Source organism: Bos javanicus, chromosome 2 (assembly GCF_032452875.1).
Source record: "Bos javanicus breed banteng chromosome 2, ARS-OSU_banteng_1.0, whole genome shotgun sequence".
Taxonomy (NCBI): Eukaryota; Metazoa; Chordata; class Mammalia; order Artiodactyla; family Bovidae; genus Bos; species Bos javanicus.
Window position 1 is genome coordinate 52,804,472 of NC_083869.1, and position 20,529 is coordinate 52,825,000.

Here is a 20,529-nt window from a genome sequence, read left to right on the forward strand (position 1 = left end):
TGAAGAGAATGAGAGTTTATTGTGTACCTGCAAAGTACCAGGCACTTCATCCCTAACAACATTTTAAATGTAGATATTATTTTTACCCCTGTCTAAAGATGAAAAAACTGAGGCTGTGCAAGTTTATACAACATACAAATAAATAGTCGTATCTCTGGTGAGTGGCAGAGCCACTTCTCTCTGAAATGTACACTTCATTCTTCCTCTGAAAGTAAAGGGCAGAATGCAGTGTGAATAACATTCAGAGAAAGCCATAGTGAATATTCCTGGCTCTAGTCACCTGTAACTAAATGATGGTGGAAAGGGCTGGTGGAGTTAGAGAAAGGAAGGCACTGGTGGATATCAGAGGGAGGGAGAGGTGGAGAAGTTGATGCCTCATAAGACTATCTGTTGAATTCTATTCAAAGCACCATATTAAAAGCAGAGGCAGCACCTGTGGCAGGAAGCCAAAACTGATCATTGCTGGCAGACAGATAGAGGGATAATCAAAGGATAATAGAGAGGTAAGTGATCATAACAACTAGCACAGGGTGGCAGACAGAAGCCTTATGTTTTGGAATAAGGAACACAGGACTGAATTTGAAAGTAACATGGTACTTCATAACAAGGAAGCAAAGATGGAGGGTATAAGAAAAGGTGAAGAAATTTGAAACCATGATGTTGGAGAGATCATATAATCCCATGTTACTCCCCCATTTTCTTATTGCCACATCTTATCCAGTGGGTTTTAACTTCAAGTAGCAATCTAAGAATTGTTCATTGCTTGATGATCTGGAAACAATACCATGGACTGAAGGCACCAGCTCTCTTTTCCTTCTCTTTATATGTAGGAAGAAAGAAAGGAAGAAGTCGAAAACTGTACAGAAGAAAGAAAATGACTTTAGAGTAATTTGACATGATTTCAAATGCAGATGCAATTTCTTCTGTGTGATCGTGAATGAAGGAATAGTTATATTTGTATGACCACTTGGTTGAGAGGCTTTAAGGTTATGATCAGGTGCCTAGTGTAGGACCCTAAACATAGCAGGAGCTCTGCAAATGTAAATCATTTTTCCTACACCTTTATTCATTCAACAGATATTTTTAAAGCAGTTAATTTTATGCCACAGATAATGTATTAATCAGCATAGGCCACCTTATACTGAAGTAATAAAGACCCCTTAATCTCATTTGCTTAAACACAACAGAAGTTTAATTCTCCCACTAACTAAGAAGTCTGCTGTTTATTTAGATGGCTTTATTGGGCATCTCTTCTCCATGTAGCAGTCCAGATCACTTCAGTCTTTTTTCCTAACCGTCTTGATATAAGACCTCTTCAAGGATCACTACAACAGAGAAAGTGCTGTCCAGAACTGCTCTTAGAAATTTCTGCCTGGAAGTGACACACATCACTTAGCTGGCAATCCATTGGTCAGAACTAGTCCCGTAGCCTCTCCTACTTCAAGGGGATGAATATGGAGTCTTCTGTGTGCCCAGAAGAAGAGAAGAACTGGATATTGATGCATACAAGGAATGCCTTCCACTAGCAAGGCACTAGGTACTTAGTAGTAAACAAAGTAGGCATCATTTATCTTTTCCTCATGGACCTCTCAATCCAGAGTGATATGGGAAAGCTATGGCATCTGAAAAGAGCCAGGTTTCTTCCCAGGCAAGGCAAGGAACTAGATCAAAGTGATTGCATTCAATAAGTATAATGTTATGTGGGAAAACAGGAAAGGGTAACAGTTGAGTATAAGTGACAAGTATGGAGAACTTAGCAATCCTCAATAAATATTTACTGAATGAATGTTAAGAATAAGAAGAAATTTAGCTCTAAAAAAACTAAATGGGAAAGGCGACAGAGAGAGAACAGATATAGGAAGAAAAAACACATGGAAACAGTTTATGCTTTTCAAATGTTCTGAATAATATTTGGGAATAAAAGCTGTTCTTGCTATATCTGCTGCTTCCAGTAAGCCTGAAATATTCTGTGCTGGTCTCTTCTGCCATAGTTGGGCTGCGGAGGAATGCGTTCCCAGCCAGACTGTTTCATTCTTACCTAGTCAAGAATGTGGGAATTGTTGGGAGACTTGGACTCTGACTCATCTTCTAGAATGTTTTATGGTGAATCAAGATAGCTTGATGGGCAGCTGTCAAATATGGAAGTGTCACAGGCAATGAGTAAATGTGCCACTGTAAATACTGAAAATGCTGCAGAGTTAGGCAAAAACCTTTACGAATACAATTGTATGGCAGAATCTTAGAGAGAGGTGATTCCTTAAAGCTTTAAAATGATTTATATAAAAAAGACTTATTAAAGGAATGATAGAAAACAAGTAAAAAAAGACATTTATAATATATCCCCTACACATAAACCCTGTTAACATTTCAGTATAGTTTAGCTGGTACTCTATCACCTCCCTTTTACTTAACAGTATTTTCCACATCAAAAAATATACTTCTGCAAAATTATTTTTCATGGCTGCATGGTATTGTATCATATGTATGTCTCAAAATATATTTCTTTATCATCCCATTAGGTTGTTTACAGATCATTGCCATTATAAACAATGCTGTTAAAAACTTACCTTGTCTGAATTTCTATGCATCTCTTTATTTCAGAGAGTAATTTTTCTAATTGGAATTAGAATTGGAATTACTATAGTAAGAATTATGTATAATTCAAGGCTTATTATGTACATTACCAAATTGCCCTCTAAAATATTGTTGCAATTTATATTACTACCAACAGTGGATAAGAGCAAAAGAGTGTTTAGGAATCCATAGTCTACAAATGTGGTTATAGAGAATTGACTATATTATAAAAATGTGTTTAATCTTGTCAGCTGTTCACAAAAAGGGGCCCTTAAAATATTATTTTTAAATCCTCCATCCTATATTTCATGCCTTACGCTAAAATCATAAGTATGAGAATTTCACATTAGATTTCTTAGAAAAGAATTTGAGACAGATTCACATATTCTACTAAATGGGCTCATTAATATCATGGGTGCTAGGATAAGATCAATGAATAATTCATTGGATATCTGCAATGATTTTCTCTGTTGACAGAATATATTGAGATCTGCCATTGATATATCCAGGCCTTGCTATATGGCTGTTAAATATCCATTCACGTCTTTAATGATCCTCTGAATAGTAGGCAACTTCTTGTTTGTCTAGAGAAAACCAAGAAAACTTCAGCTGAATTGACTATGTAAACTGAAAAAGATATAGATGAAATAGTCAAGTGTCTACTTATAATATGTATTGCACTAATCTAGACATAAATAATACTTTAAAACACATATCATGCATAGAGTATTTTTACAAGTATTTCTCTTTTCTCAACCTTATAGTTCATGAAGCAGTTTTAGTTCAGCTCCCATGCGTTCTTGACATCAGAAAGGTACCACCTTTTCAGGCAGCTGGTATGTTTCTACCACCTGTCATCTGGAATTTAGTCTAAGTAGTTTTGGGGTACAAGATTGTGAGAATATATGATGCCGTCCCTGGAAATCTTTCCTCCAGCTTAAAAGCCCACTTACTACTCATGGTCTCTAGTAACCACTTACTCTGATACTTTTTTTAGTGATCTTTAAAATACTTGTTTTCAACAGTACTTTCAATTATTAAGTCATATCTCCCAAAATAATTACTAACTCCGTATTAAATTCCTTGACTTCTGTTTTTACCGGTCCCATCAAGTGAAGGACTGCTAAAACTATTGAAAATTCTCAATCAGTTGGCGTCTTAGATTTAAGGCAACTGCCTTAAACTGTACTTTGTGAAAAATAAAGTGAGAGAGTGCCTGGTATTATGAGAGACTTTATAAGGACTTTAGATAAAATGCCTCTTTTTCTGAGGGATAATTATGCAGAAGAAAAATCTCACCTTACATTCATCTATATATTACAGTTTAAACAGAAAGAGAGGGGATCTCTACAAATCTCTTTTGTGTTCTTATGCAAAGTGACTATTGAATATGAAAGCTTTTTTCCACCTATAAAAAATGTCTTAAGAATACAGTAGGATTGTCATGCATTTATCTTGTATAGAAACACTGAAAATATAGGTTCATGGATCCTACTTCTTTGAAAATATTCACATTGGAATTTTTTAAGAACTACAGCTTCTACCCAATTAAACATCCTTCCAATTCCAAACTGCATCTACTTTTATTTTAATACAAAACAAACAAACCAACAAACAAACAAGCAGCAGAAAATATTTAGAATAGATATTCTCTTAAGGAACCGTAGTGAAAATTTTTGTAACTCAGAATGAAAAATTTAGAGAATCGAGTGGCTCAATTTCCCTGTAGTGTTTCTCCCTCTTTAAAATATGTTATATCGTTTCCATTCTTTTCATCTAAGTATTTCCAGAGTAAAATAACCTATGTTACAGATTAGGTGGCAGCTATTTGATCGATGTGGTTGAAGATAGCATATGGGGTATTCTTTAAATATTTAAAATCTTTGTTCTTGCCCATTGCAGTAGAATATATGAGAATTACCCCCAAAACTTCCCAATAGTACATGTATGTAATACCTGTCATCTTAAAAAGCAATGAACATTTTACCACTGCTTTCTTTGTTATTTGAAGCAAATCAAAGTGAGAGATACAGAGCTTAAAATAAATTGTTACAGAACTCTAATTCTATAAGATCTTACAATTCCAGGAGATTATAAATGCCGTTTTAAAATGTTAATCAGAAGATGCATTTGTTTTAATTCTTGATACTGAAAATATTGACTGAATTGTGAATTAACACATTTAGGGTTGCAGATGTCATTTTTCATGAGATTTCCTGAATGATGTAATTTTCATATTTCATATAGCAGTTTGATCAATTTACAGATTTATTTTACATAATTAGTTGGTAAATGAGAAATTCAATTGCTGATATATAACTATTCCTCTGTAATATAGAAAATAAGTTTAAATTCTGAATTATAAATAAAAAAGCAAATATTTTGAAGACATCTGGTCCACATCTGTCTGAAATAAGATAATTTAAAACAGTGTAATTAACTGCAAGAAATACTGAAATATTCACACCTTAGAATGTAAAAAATAACTCATTCCATTTTAGTGTGATTTTTTGAATTGGTGAATTTTTTTTTTAATTTTAGTGTCCTTTAGCCTCTCATTCTGTCATTACAAAGAAGACTGACAAGCTAAACAAACAAAAATAATCCATGTTTTTCAAAGCTTCTAATAAATGAAAGAATTATCTTTATTACTATTCTTTTATGTGTTGACTAACCTCCACTCCTAAGTTAATACTCAGCAGACTTAGACTCAGGCCTACCCCCTTTTGATGTATTTATAATTCTCCATTCAATTATTTAAAATGAGAGATTAGTGAGAGAGTCTGTAATCTCACTCCCTAAATTGTGTGTTCCTTGTGGACACAAAGAAACTCAGTAATATGTGAGAGGGAGGTATTCAGACTCACGGAAATGAAAAGCATCTTTGGTATATTCTCATGATCAGTAGAGAATTGTCGTTTGAAGACTGATCTTTTCTTTTGTTAAAAACCTGTGTTAAGTGGAATATTAACCATTTTAGGAGAAAGGAAAATACGCTAGACTTTCTATGCATGCCTGCTCAGTCACTTAAGTCATGTCCGACTCTGTGCGACGCTATGGACTGTAGCCTGCCAGGTTGCCATGCCTTCCTCCAAGGGATCTTCCCAACCCAGGGATCGAACCCGTGGTGTCTCCTGCATCCCAGACAGATTCTTTACCGGTGAGCCACCCAGGAAGCCCAGACTTTCTCTGTTCTAACCCCAAAATGTGAAAAACGTGATACATTTCTTCCTTAATGAAAAGCTGCAGAACCTTAAAACTTTGATAGGACTGAATTTCAATCCATGATAGAGAAGTTAGGGGTTCCCTGGTGGTTCAGATGGTAAAGAATCTCTCTGCAATGCAAGAGACCCAGGTTGAATCCCTGGGTTGGGTAGATCCCCTGGAGAAGAATTTGGCTACCCACTCCAGTATTCTTGACTGGAGAATCCCATGGACAGAGGAGCCTGACAAAGTTAGATTCATGAACACACACAACAATAATGCTACAGTATAAGGGTGGGGGAAGATCTCTGCTCTGATGCCAGAGGCTCTCCTAACAGTAGACCAGGAGAAGAATTGAGCCTATGAGAAGTGAAAACTCTTTTCCTAATACATGCCCTAAGATATCACAAGTTATATTTTGTGTTTTTACTTCCAGGGAGCATGATAAAGATCCAGAGAGTTTTTTTAAGGTATTGATGCATCTTAAGGACTTAGGACTCAATTTCCACGTATCTGTCCTTGGAGAAACCTTCACAGATGTCCCAGGTATCTCTCTTGTATTTTCTAGTGTGTATTTTTATAGATGATATAAGCTCTACAACTTAAGTATTAATTTCCATGTTTCCCTTTGTTAGAATAATCAAGATGAGCACTGTTAACCAAAAGATTATACGATGGCATTAAAGTGTGATTCAATTAAAAAAATACTTAAGTAAGCATTCTTTGATTTAAGTTGAGAACATGAAGTCATCTCTTTTATCAAATATAGTTTATACAATGCATCTTGATGTAAATAAAATATATTGCTTTAGGCATCTTAACAGTTAAGGAAAGTGGGAATTTGTAATTGGATATACCACCTCTCACCTCAGGGTCACTGGTTTGAATCCTACTCTCTCTGGTAATGGCTGAAATACATTACCATCTGTTAGGTGGCCTGTGTAAAGCATTTTGGCATCAAACTTGTAAAGCAGAGTAGATATATATCATAGCTGTCATTGGTCCATGCTTTTTTAATTGAACTTGAGAAAGCAAACAGAAATCTGAAGCTGATAGCAGCAAATCTTCTCATCCCTAATGCCATAGGGAGCTTTTTCTGAACCATTTCCTTCACCCTGCATCCTCACTGAGCATATCTGTGTCAGAAGATGGGAATCTTGACCACCATTCTAAGGTCTTAAATGTTCATGTTTTTTAAGTTTTGGATATTCAACTTTTTTTTGTAAACTCCAAGTATGCATGAGTGGGTTCTCAGTTGCTAAGTCTTGTCTGACTCTCTGCAACTCCGTGGACTATACCCCACCATGTTCCTCCATGCATGGAATTTCCCAGGTAAGAATACTGGAGTGAGTTGCCGTTTCCTTCTCCAGGGAATCTTCCCAACTCAGGGATGGAACCTGCATCTCCTGCATTGGCAGGCAGATTCTTTACTACTGAGCCACCTGGGAAACCCAAACCCCAAGTATGCAGACAAGGAAAGTTCCTATCATCATGCTCTATGACTCTTAAAGTATTAGTCACTCAGTCGTGTCCAACTCTTTGCACCCCGATGAACTGTAACCCACCAGGCTCCTCCATCCATGGGATTTTCCAGGCAAGAATACTGGGGTGGGTTGCCATTTCCTTTAAGGACCATGTAAACGTTACCCTCACTTAGCCAGTACTTTGTGATTCTGGTATGATGTGAGGAAGTACACCGAGCTTGTACCTCAGTAGCCTCATCTGATATGGCTCATCCTCTGCCCCCTGCACTTGTAGACACCAGCTTCTTTTTAGTTCCTCTAAATTTCCAAACTTCTTTAAACCTCTGGATATTTGCCTGCTGCTGCTGCTGCTAAGTCACTTCAGTTGTATCCGACTCTGTGAGACCCCAGAGATGGCAACCTACCAGGCTCCGCCTTCCCTGGGATTCTCCAGGCAAGAACACCGGAGTGGGTTGCCATTTCCTTCTCCAATGTATGAAAGTGAAAAGTGAAAGTGAAGTTGCTCAGTATTGCCTGACTCTTAGCCACCCCATGGACTGCAGCCTACCAGGCTCCTCCATCCATGGGATTTTCCAGGCAAGAGTACTGGAGTGGGGTGCCATTGCCTTCTCTGCGACATTTGCCTATTTGTTTGTTATTCATTTGATCTCAGCTCTGTGTATTTTCTTTCAGTGTGAAACTTTATCATGGTCTCATGGCACCCTGTACTTTTACCTTATGATACTTTCCTTAGTTTCTAATCATATAATTCTGTGAAATTTCTTATCTCACTGCCACACATACACACAAACACAAAGTAGAACATAGGTGCTGGGTAGACAAGGGTTGTGACCATCTCATTCATCAGTGTTCCTCAAAGCCTAGTGCAGTGCCTGACACAAGGCTGGAACTCAGTGACTGAGTGTTGGGTAAACAGGTAGAAATACTGTGAACTTCCTGCCTTCAAGCAATTTATAGTGTTCTTAAAGAAGGAACAGTTTTGCGTAAGCAGAGGAAACAGGAAGGGAAACACAGGACAATATAATTATACATGAGTACTGACACATGTGGCTTACTTAGAGTAGAATGTTAATTGAAGGGCTAGCACTTGAATAGCCAGAGGATTAGGATTAGGATCCCAAAAGGGGAAGCAACATGGGAAAAGCATGGAGAAGCAAATATTACAGATATTATACTGAAATGAGAGAACAATTTCAGGGATTAGTGCTATGAGATTCCTAAGTAGAATAGAAGATTCTGCATACAAAAGTTAGTAAGTAAGTAATACATAGACAGGGTAGAGCCAAAGTATGGAGGATCTGCAAAGTAGGTTGCTGCTGCTGCTGCTGCTGCTAAGTCGCTTCAGTCGTGTCCGACTCTGTGCGACCCCAGAGACGGTAGCCCACCAGGCTTCCCCATCCCTGGGATTCTCCAAGCAAGAACCCTGGAGTGGGTTGCCATTTCCTTCTCCAGTGCACGAAAGTGAAAAGTGAAAGTGAAGTCACTCAGTCGTTCCCGACTCTTAGCGACCCCATGGACTGCAGCCTACCAGGCTCTTCTGTCCATGGATTTTCCAGGCAAGAGTACTGGAGTGGGGTGCCATTGCCTTCTCCGGCAAAGTAGGTTAGGTAAAGGTAAAAAATAGGGAGCCTTGGTCTTGAACTGGAAAGAGATATGATGAAACCTGTATTTTAGGAGGATTTCTGTTGCAGTGATATGTAGGCAGAATCACAGTAAGACTGCAGAGTCATCCAAGCATGGGCTCTGTGAGGTGGTTTGTTTTTGTTCAGTCACTAAGTCATGTCCGACTGTTTGTGACCCTAGGGACTGCAGCACACCAGACTTCCCTGTCTTCCGCTCTTTCCTGGAGTTTGCTCAAAATCATGTCCATTGAGTCAGTGATACTATCCAACCATCTCATCCTCTGTCATCCCCTTCTCCTGCCCTCAGTCTTTCCCAGTATCAGGGTGTTTTCCAATGAGTCAGCTCTTCACAACAGGTGGCCAAAGTATTGGAGCTTCAGCTTCAGCATCAGTGTGGTGGTTGGTGGCAGAAAGATTAGTGAGAGGGCTGTTAGGAGAGAGATTCTCAAGGAAAACACGGAAAAGAATTTGGTAGATGGATGGCTGTCGAGACAGAAGGAAGAAAAAAATCAGCTTATTTGCAGAGCTGGTGATTTCAGTCTCGTTTTTGCCAGTATTGAGATGTTTGTGGATGAACTGAAGAAAGTGGCTGGAGAATACCACTAAGCAGAGGGCTTCTCAGCCAGCTTCACTGTTGGGTAATTTTAAGCCACCACTACAAAGAAGACTAGGTTTTTCCTCAAAGGGCCATGTTTTTGGAATCACAGCTCTCCCTTCCCACCCGTTTAGCAATTTAGAGCAGCATCGTGGGGATTGAAAGTGGGATGGGAAGCAATTAGGGGCCTGAGAACTGAGTGCTCAGTAATTACAGGCTCAATCTTTTACTCACTTTGGCCTGACCTCAACACATACTTATTGAACACCTTGGAAGAGGGATTTCACGGTGAACAGGATGCAGCCTGCGCCTCAGGGAGCCCTGCCCTGGGGAGACACTTCCGTATGAATGCTGTGGATCACTGTGGGATGCTGTGGATGACCACAGGAAGAGTCCTGTCACCTATGCACACACTTCTGTTACTCCCAGTCTCAACTGGTACTCCCTTCTGCCTTCGCCTCTGGCCCATCTGTCACGTCCAATGTGAATCAGCTCTTTAAGGCTGCAGCCCTTCACCTTGCACGTGAGAAGAGCGCGGGTTGTTGGCTTGATGAATGAGTCTGATGGCTTTCCAGGTTGTGCTCCTAGATGGCCACATTGCAGTCATTATTCCAGAGGTTTCCTAACAGGACATTTCGTGTAACTTCAGTTGTTTGCATCACTGTTCGGGCTTGACAAGCACTAATATAGCACTTGGTGTATTTCAGGCATTGTTCTAAGCCATTTATAAATGTTAAATCTTTAACCTCTTAGCAGTCTTGTTCAGCATTACTATCTCCATTTTTCTTAGTGGGGGAAACTACACTAAGGTACAGAGGTACACCAAGGTACAGAGACGTTAAGTGAGGTCACATAACTATGTAGTATTTTTAACCACTGTGCTATACTGCATTTCCATTTTCTTGTTTTCTGACCCAAGTGTTTCTCTAAACATTTTTTCCCACAACTCACCATCTAGCACTTCACACAAAGGGTTACCTAGCAGGTATAGAGGAGCCTGACAGGCTATAGTCCATGGGGGTCACAAAGAGTCAGACAGGGTTTAGTGACAAAACAGCAACAACAACAAAAGCAGGTATACATTTCTTTGCCTGCTGCCTCTTCCAGGTGCCCTATTAGCATATCTAAAACCCATACTTTAACACCAACTTCTCTCTGTTGAAACTATGCAGTATCAGCCAGAAGAATAACTCTGGACACTGTTAACATTTGTGAGGAAGTGGCTTTCTTGTAAATAATTGCAAAAATAGTTATTATTATGCTGTTCATTGCTCCTGTTGACAGAATAGAAGCAGATATTTGCTACTTGCTTGGTCCTTTGCTGAGTTATTTCATGTAATGCTCATGATAATCCCAGCGGAGTATGTATTATTATCCCATTTGATAGATGGAAAAACTGAGTCTTTGAAAGTTTAAATCACTTTGATTATACTGTTTGTGGGTCAAATTTTGTCTTTCACAAGCAAAACCAAGACAGGTTTAATACATGACAGCAGGGCCATTAATTACTCTTTTTCTCCTTGAGGTGTGATTTACATATAACATTGTATACATTTAAGGTGTACAGTGTGATAATTTGATACATTTACACGTTGCAACATGATCATCAGTGTAGTTCTAGCTAAGGCCTCTCTCACACCACATAATTATTTCTTTTTTGTGATAAGAATATGTAAAATCTAGTCTTCAAGCAATTTCGAAGTATATAATACAGTATTGTTGACTATAATGACTATGCTGTACTTTAAAAAAAATTGTTATTGCATTATAATATACATACCATACACTCCACTTGCTTCACTTGCACATTTCAAAGATTTTTGGTATATTTACAGAATTGTGTAATTATCACCATGCATAGAGTTTGTTTGTTTGTTTGTTTTTGGCCATGGGTCATTTGGGGTCTTAGTTCCCAACCAGAGATCAAATCTGCACCCCTTACAATGGAAACAGAGTCTTAACCACTGGACATCCAGGGAAGTCCCCACTATGCTATTCTTTTGATCTCCAGGACTTATTCTTACTCTACTTGAAAATGTGTACATTAATTACTCCTTATTCAACTTCTTTCTCCTTCCCTCTCCACAGAGCTTGTAGGAAAAGGTAACATATTTCTGAGCAATGGCATTAGCACCAATGAGTTTTACTGCCCTTTTTGATGCAGCAATCTCTTTTAAATTCCTTTTGAAAATATTAAAACCACAGTATGTTTTCAAATTATGTTGTTGCAAGGTTTGTATCATCCTTTTTTCTGAAAAATGTGATAGAGTAAGATTATTGATTCTAGTTCATTTATAGCTACATAGTTTATGGCTCTTTTGTATCATCCTTTCATCTTACAAGAGGAGCATGACCTAGGACAGTGACTATTCCAAGTGCTCAGAGCTGAGCACAGTGTGTGAGACAGGCAGTAGTAGATTGCTGCAAGGTTGGGAGTAGAACATAGGAGTCAGTCCTCTCATCCCTACTCCTATATGTGTTCAGTAAGTGTTTTTCTGTTTGTTTTTTTTTTTTTTTTGGCTGTGCTGGGTCTTTGTTGCAGCACACGACTTTCTCTAATTGTGGTACACGGGAGTTTCTCTAGTTATGGAGCACAGGCTTCGGGTTCGGTAGTTGTAGCACGCCGACTTCTCTAGTTGTGGTGTTTGGGCTTAGTTGTCCCAAGGCATGTGGGATATTAGTTGCCTGACCAGGGATTGAACCCACATCCCCTGCATTGGAAGGCAGATTCTTAAGCATGGGACCACCAGGGAAGTCTCGGTTTTGTATGTTTTATGCCAAGTACTAAACGAGATGTTTAGGTTGAAGTGGTGAATAAAGCAAAATATCTTTTGTGATGTTTGCATCACAGAAGTAGTCCAACTCCAGTGCTTTATTCATCAGTTCCTAGAGCACTTAAAACATGCCAAGTACTGTTTGAAGCCCCTTGTGCATTGCCTTCTATTTTTCCTTTTAATTAATTTAATTTTAATTGGAGGCTCATTCCTTTTACAATATTGTAGTGATTTTTGCCATACATTGACATGAATCAGCCATTTGTGTACATGTGTCCCCCATCCTGAACGCCCTCCCCCCAACTCCCTCCCCATCCCTCGGGGTCATCCCAGTGCACTGGCCCTGAGCACCCTGTCTCATGCATCGAACCTGGACTGGCGATCTGTTTCACATATGGTGATCTACTTGTTTCAGTGCTATTCTCTCAAATCATCCCAACCCTCGCCTTCTCCCACAGAGTCCAAAAGTCTGTTCTTTATCTCTGTGTCTCTTTTGCTGTCTCACATATAGGGTCATTGTTACCATTTTTCTAAATTCCATGTATATGTGTTAATATACTGTATTGGTGTTTTTCTTTCTGACTTACTTCACTCTGTATCCAGTTTCATCCACCTCATTAGAACTGATTCAGATGCACAACAGCCCTGTAAATTAAGCTCAGTTGTATCATTTTACAGCTGAAAAAAGTAAGAAACAGGGAGATTAAGTCACTTGCCTGAAATCACACATCCATCCAGTTTTCAATCCACAATTCAAACCTTGTCAGTCCACCTTTCTGCCATTATCCTCTAAGTGGAAACCATAAAATTATCCCTATTTTATAAGTAAGAAAGCAGAAGGTGATAATGGTGGAAAATTCCTGGCTACACATATGAAATCATTTCCATTTTCTCTAATAATTTCTATGCAAATGGAAAGTTTAAAAACAAACAAAGAACCCCCACAAAGCCTCAGATTCATTTCCTAAATATATCACTCCTCAGACATTAGAGTGAACTCCCTCTTCTTTCTGCCATCTGTCTTCATCACAAGAAAGGTGTCAAAAACAATATGAAGTGGAAAGATATTCCAAATAATACTTGGCATATATTTACTGTTCAATAAATACTATTTGAATGAATGAAGAATAAGTCTAATGTAATAGAATAATGTTTACATACCGTATCAGGTATATAAGAACCTTTGTTGAAATGATTTCCAAATATTAGAGAATTAGTGAATGAAAATAGAGAACCCTAAGACTTAAGGAAGCTCTAAATGGTTCTATATTATATTTTCTGTTTTCATATAAATGACCTTGATTTAACCTAAATCTATTTTTCAATCTGTTCTCATATTTCAGCTCTTACATCAATCAGAATAAGCTAAATTATGCTAAACTAACAGCCTTAAAAATCTCAGTGGCTTAAAACAGTTAACACTTATGTTTTTATTTATTCTATGTACTTATTGCAGGTGAGCAGTAGTCTTCTACTCATATGGTCACTCAGGGACCTAACCTTATAGAAAGAGACCCAAGCCTTCACCATCACAAGCATTACCTGTTACTATGCCGGGTGGAAGAGAAAGCTGGGAGGTTCTTTCGTTAGCAAGTTACTGCTCTGGCCTAAAAGTGACATTGCGTGTGTGCGTGCTCAGCCACCAAGTCGTGTCCGACTCTGTGCCACCCCATGGACTGTAGCCTGTCAGGCTTCTCTGTCCATGAAATTTCCCAGGCAAGAATACTGGAGTAGGTTGCCATTTCCTTCTCCAGGGGATCTTCCCGACCCAGGAACCAAATCTAAGACTTCTGCATCGACAGGCGGGTTCTTTACCACTGAGCCACCAGGGAAGCCCAGAAGTGACAAAGGGTTCTACTCCAATCTTTGTCCAGAACTTGTTGAAGAGTACTGCCCAACACTAAGCGGGCCAGGAAACGCAATCCTGCTTTGAGCCCAGAATGGGAGAGAGCAGAAATAGCTGATGCAAAGCGCTGTTGACACCATAGCTCCCTACCCAAGATATCTGTCTCGGTCTGATATCTGGGTGAGTCTTCCCTGTTGAATGAATAACTTTTAATAAGTACGAGAGTACTGCTCATAGTCTTCTTGCTGAAGACAGCCCAGCTAGTGTCTGCAGGCACATTGAGCACCTGTGTCCCATTCAGCAGTCCATACAAAGTCGAGCTGGGCTCTGTGGGAATGGAGTTAATGATCACTTATGGTGATGGCATTTTGAAAAGCTTACAGTGTCAGTCAGCAGTGGTTTTGCCCTTCACCCCTAGGGGATGTTTAGCAATGCCAAGAGACATTTTTTGGTTCTTACAGCTGTTGAGGGGAGGATGCTACTGGCATCTAGTGGGTAGAGGCCAGGACACAGGACAGTCCCTTAAACTGCACAAGACAGACCCCACACAGAGAATTCTCCAGCCTAAAGTGTCGGTGGTGCCACAGTTGAGAAGCTGTGATTCTATGAATTCAAGTCAGAAGGGCAGGTTTCGGACTGGGTCCTATCGTTTTTTAGATTAAACTCAGTTAATCCATCTGTGCAGTACAAAAGAGGAGATGGGTGGGAAAGAGAAATGATAATAATAATTATGATAATAAAACCACCCACCCTATCTCACCTCTTGTGAATTGTAGTGAGGATTTCAGGCACAGTAACATAATTTGGGGGAGAGTACTTTCTAAACTTTTAATACTGTCTGGTTTTTATTATAAGACTCATGAACTTCTCTTCAGAGTTTATATATGGAGTGAGTCTTTAATGCATTTTGTATCTGAAGAGGACATTAATGATGCTGAACCTTAAAAGTTCATTCTTGCCATTATTTTAATTATTTTTAATCCAAAAATTGAAAGGTCATTCTGCCACATAAAGCATCCATCAGATTCCATGTTACAAATGAACCAAAAAGCCTAGAAGCTTCACAGTGTAAATATTTTAGCTTTGGCCAGTTCTCATGACAAGGTCACATTATTAGCCCTTGAGATGGGGTGTGTGTGTGTGTGTATGTGTTTTAAGAAGAAGAAAAGAAGCAGCAGCAAATACTTAAGATATCAAATCAATGGAATGTGTCTGTATATTTAATAATTTCTCACAAATGATAATTCTAAACCAAATACTTTGTTCTATGAACAGCCAAAGCCTTACATCAGGATTCCTCTTCCCAACTTTGTGGAAGAAGGAGTTTTAGCTTTGGCCATGGGCAGTGGGGAGGTGATAAAACTACAAGAAAAGTAAGAACCTGAACTACAGTTTCGTCAGACAGAAGTTCTTCCTTCTGGTTCATCTTTAATTTGAGGTTAAGAACAGTATGTGGAAAGCTTCTGGTTAGTATCTGGCATGACAATGGTTATTACAGTGATCTTGGCATATTCCTGATCCTTTGCTCTGGAGTCAAATGTCAGATAATTATGTAACATTCCCCCCTCCCCCCATCTCCCTGTTCATTCAGCTCCCAGCTATGATCTCATTTTCAGCAGAGCAGCTACGCTAAGGAGGAAATAATAGAAACACAAATAACTTACATCACATTAATATAAAGGTATAAAATTTTGCTACAGGGGGACCCAGCAGAAGGAAAACTATTAATATATTGATCAGTGTTGAATTGTAATATGATTATATATGAGATGAAGTAGATGTGCCAGGAAGATTAAATAAACTCATTCTCTCTAGACTGTATGTTTCCCCAAACCTGTTCATTTTTCTTTTTTTTTAAACAAATTTTGTCACTATTCATTGCCCTGAACACAGAAGTCTTCACTGAGTTCCTACTGTGGTCTAGCACCATACGGTGAATACCAAGAAGAGAAGATGTCATTGCTCGAAAATCTTAATGTCTGGGAAACAAAAACATTTTAAAAATCACATTTTATGATACCATGTCCTTGTTTGTATTATAACATTTTCAGATAAATTTTGAATACATTATTTCATAACTACAACAATCTAGTGACTAGCTAGTAAAATAGGCAGTAACACCCTCTGTTTATAGCTGAGAGAAATTATTTATGTTGAAATAACATGGATCTGAGGTGGATTTTCTGCAGACAGAGCCACCTTCATATGATTCTTAGAAATAGGCATATCATTAATTCTCCAAGAACTGATTGGGGAAGTCAGTTACGAAGAATCTGATTTGAAACTGTCTCCCAATCCTTTGCTGAAGAAGACAACAAAATATAATGGGAAAGTGGGGAAGATTAAAATAAGTATAGACATATATGCTCCTGGGACTTTACAGGTGGTGCTAGTGGTAAAGAACTGGCCTGCCAGTGCAAGAGATATGAGAGACAGAGGTTTAATCCTTGGGTCGGGAAGATCCCCTGGAGGAGGGCATGGCAACCCACTCCCATACTCTTGCCTGGAGAATCCCATGGACAGAGGATCCTGGCAAGTTACAATCCACGGGATCACAAACAGTCGGATACAGCTGAACCAACTTAGCACTCTTGTATGCGTATATGCTCTTGACAGGAAAGAATAGATAGAAATGACAGTACCTCTTAAGATAATTTATAAATTTAACAAGATTCCAATTAAGATGCCCAAATATCACTTTATATATCCTCACAGACTAGTTCTAAAATTCCTACAAAATAAAGAAATAAGAGGAAAGAATATCAAAGAAATCACTTACAAAGAAATAATGAAGGAAAACACATCTTACCAGATTCAGAACACATATGAAGGGGTAACTTTTCAAAGAGTACTTTACAGATTCAAAAACATGAAGGTAGAGAAAGGGACAAAAATAGAGAATTCAGAAGTAAACCCAGCTTGCATATAAATTAACATCCACCACACTTACATAACAAAATTTAATATGCTTATCCCAACTTTAAAATATTTTTAAGTGAAAACAGGAAACTGAGTAAAATAAGTTTGTGGAATAAAACTAATAAAACAAATTATTTGTGTAAGTAATTATATATTTTAAATATATGCTACAGATAAAAGATGACACAAACATTAACACAGTAAAAGTACAATAACTTACTCAACTCTTATTGTGTGACAAGCATAAGGCTCGGCCTTTTACTCACACAACTAATAAACAACAGAGATAGTGATAAGCTGAAGAAATAAGTGCTAAATCAAATTTGGGGAATAAAAACTTTAATTCTTCTATTAATAAAATAAGTATAAATACAAAGAATTCATGAGAGAGCAGTTACATTAACCAAAACAATAAAAGTAAAGGCATATCCTAACAAAGACTGGCCAACTAATGGGGAAATATCTGTATGTATGGTGAAGCCAATGCAAATTAGTTTCCTGAGCCGTATAAGTTTCTATACCCTTGGTGTGACTCAGTAATTTCACACCAAAGAACATCCCATGGAAGTAATTCTCATGCCTCATCCTTGTTTCTACTGCCTCTTTCCCAGTTTTTGGCCTTATATTCTGGAGAAGAAAATGGCAACCTACTCTAGTATTCTTGACTGGGAAATCCCATGGACAGAGGAGCCTGGCGGTCTACAGTCCATAGGGTCACAAAGAGTTGACCAAACTTGGCCACTGAGCACACATGCATGTACACCCTTATATTCTGGAACCTTAATTCTTCCAAACCCTTCATATTGGTCTTCTGGCCTCTGGACACTTTGGTATTTGATTCATCCACTTACTGTTATTGGTCTTCTTTCTAAACCCAGCCCATCCAAGAAGAGAATCACAATAGTATAACAAGAATAAGAACATGTCTCATAGGCTTGCTGTGGGATGAACTTAAATTTCCTGTTAATAAATGAGGTCCTTCGAACCCCGACCCCAACCTAATCCCTCATGAATTCCAATCTCCTGAGTACATCTGTGCACTTATCCATTTCCATGCCTTGTATTATTTATTGTTGAAATTCCTCTGCCCCTCAGCACATAGACACATGCATATCCTTTCTCTGTTTGCAAAATCCCAACTCCAGTGGTGCTTCTTCTGTGTCTCCCCTTTTCCTTCCCTCCTAAGTTGTTCCCAGCACCCTTCATCATTCCGTTGTTTTCTGAGCACATTTCACTGTGCACTACAGTCAGTTGCCACTTGGCTGCCCTAAAGGGTGGTGGTATAAGTGACCTGAAGACACTTTGCAGGTGAAGAGTATGACTTCTTAGAAACAGCTGCCTGGGTTTCAGAGTCAGCAACACTCCCAGTTGGAGGGGCAAGCTCCCCTGCCCACCTCCCACCGATACCCCAGACAAAGGTGAAGTTCCTGTTCAATGTACTTAAGAGTCTTTCTTTTCCTTTCTCAGGAAAGGTTTGTGAACTGTGCAGCTGCATTTCCCTCACAAATGCTCCGGAGACTCACTGTGTGTGTGAGCTAAATCGCTTCAGTCGTGTCCAACTCTGTGCAATCCTATGGACCATACCCCCCAGGCTCCTCTGTCAGTGGGATTCTCCAGGCAAGAATACTGGAGTGGGTGGCCATTCCCTTCACCAGGGGATATTCCCAACCCAGGGATCGAACCTGCATCTCTTACATCTCCTGCATTGGCAGGTGGATTCTTTACCACTAGCGCCACCTGGGAAACCCCAGGAGACTCACTAGACTTACTAGACACAAGTAACTGGTAACAGCTCACTCCCATTGTTCAGCGTAGCCACTGAGAATCACTTTTTCCCCTGATCACACCCAGACATACCATTCCATCAGGCCTAAACTTTAAAACTGCTTGAACTCTACTCCTGCAGCTTCTGTAAGTGGAATATCTATCTTTTACATGGAAACCAGAAAATCCTATGCAACTCTCAAGGCAAAATCATTTATCCATCCTACCAGGGGGAAGACTGTGAAAATAATATGTCCTAGAATACAGCTCCAAAAACATCTCTCAAGAAGGTGTTCTCAAAAGTTATAGCTATGAAAACATTACTGAGGAAAAATATTCTTTAATTTTCATAAACTGTCCTTAAAATTTATGAGAAATCTACACCAGAGGAAGACACAAGGAGATAGATGAGTTAATTAAATAATGAATGGGAAAAAGGCAAGACATTGATAGAAATTAGAAACAGACGCTAATTTTGAAAGCTGCAAACGTACCTATGACTTGGATTGACAGATAGGAGATCTTGGAATATGTTTGCTACACGTTGCTTTGGAGTTTTATCTTTTTGAATTCCTATAGTCATGTATGGTCATGATTTGGAGTGTGGTATGGTCAAAATAAAATTTGCCTCACTAAGGGACTTTGGTGGAGAGCCTATTTTACAAATTCAAGTTTCCTGCAATGGCTATCAGAACAGGAGTCTCTGACAGAAAGCAGCACAACAGGGAGTGGCTATCTGGATCCAAAGAGTGAGTTTTTGCAGATGTATCTCTCCTTGCCTAAATTGTTACATTTGAAAAATGGAAACCATCACAGATACATGGTGCAGTGGAATGAACACTGCCCTGGAATTTAGAAGCTCAAGATCTGGTTCTAGTTCTTACACTGATTAGCCATGTCACCTCCTTCAGCCTTAGCATACTTGTCCACAAAATAAAGTCATCCAAAAGAGGTTACAACTAGAAAGAATGTTAGTGATCAGGGCACATCAGCTTTTTAAATGGGTACACATCCCTGTCCCCAAGGGGATTTCACGGAGTGACAGTTTTTGAAGTTTTAATTGTAAAAACTGAGTATAATAGTTATGCTTTTTCAAAACATATTTTATTCCTCATTCCAATATCTGTCTCCACTCGCAACCCAAGTCCCACCTCAGGCAGTTAAGAACCAATGATCTAGGCCAGTCACATCCTCTGGCCACTCTCATGGGGTGACTAGAGTTGCCCTCTGCTCCATCCTTAAGCTTCTGCGAACTTCAACTTCCTAAAGATGATTTCCATGTATCTCACCTTCTCTACTCTTCCCCTTATCAAATAAGTATAAACCTCATTGGTCAGGATTTCTCAGTATTGTTTCAACTACCTTTCTAGCCTTTCTTCAGTCCTTATCCATGAGTATCCTGGGATGTGGCCTAGTTTATTCCATGTTCCCTGAAGGTAACTTACTTTGTCACTACCCAGAGCCCCTTCCTCCTCATCTATCTGTGCAAGCTCAATCCGTCTTCCAAGACTCACCTAAACCACTTTTATTTAACCTCTAAAAGAGATATGCTGCTTCTCTTCTTTGAAGTTCCACGGGATTTTGTTTATACTTAACTATGTGTAGATGCTTTTGAACTGTGGTGTTGGAGAAGACTCTTGAGAGTCCCTTGGACAGTAAGGAGATCCAACCAGTCCACTCTAAAGGAAATCAGTCCTGGGTATTCTTTGGAAGGAATGATGCTGAAGCTGAAACTCCAATACTTTGG

At 39.0% G+C, this 20,529-nt stretch overlaps 1 protein-coding gene across 14 annotated transcripts in view; it reads left to right on the forward strand.

Annotated features, from left to right (window-relative positions):
• GTDC1 (glycosyltransferase like domain containing 1) overlaps positions 1-20,529 on the forward strand; it is a 504,344-nt gene that overhangs the window by 398,572 nt on the left and 85,243 nt on the right. For 13 of the 14 annotated variants that reach the window (XR_009740792.1, XM_061438708.1, XM_061438717.1 and 10 more), the window contains one exon: positions 6,215-6,324. The exons of the other annotated variant lie outside the window; for it this stretch is intronic. Coding sequence is in view for 12 of the 13 variants with exons in the window: in XM_061438708.1 (XP_061294692.1) it covers positions 6,215-6,324 (110 nt within the window). In the remaining variant the exon portion in view is untranslated. The remainder of the gene's footprint in view (positions 1-6,214; positions 6,325-20,529) is intronic. 14 annotated transcript variants of the gene reach the window in all.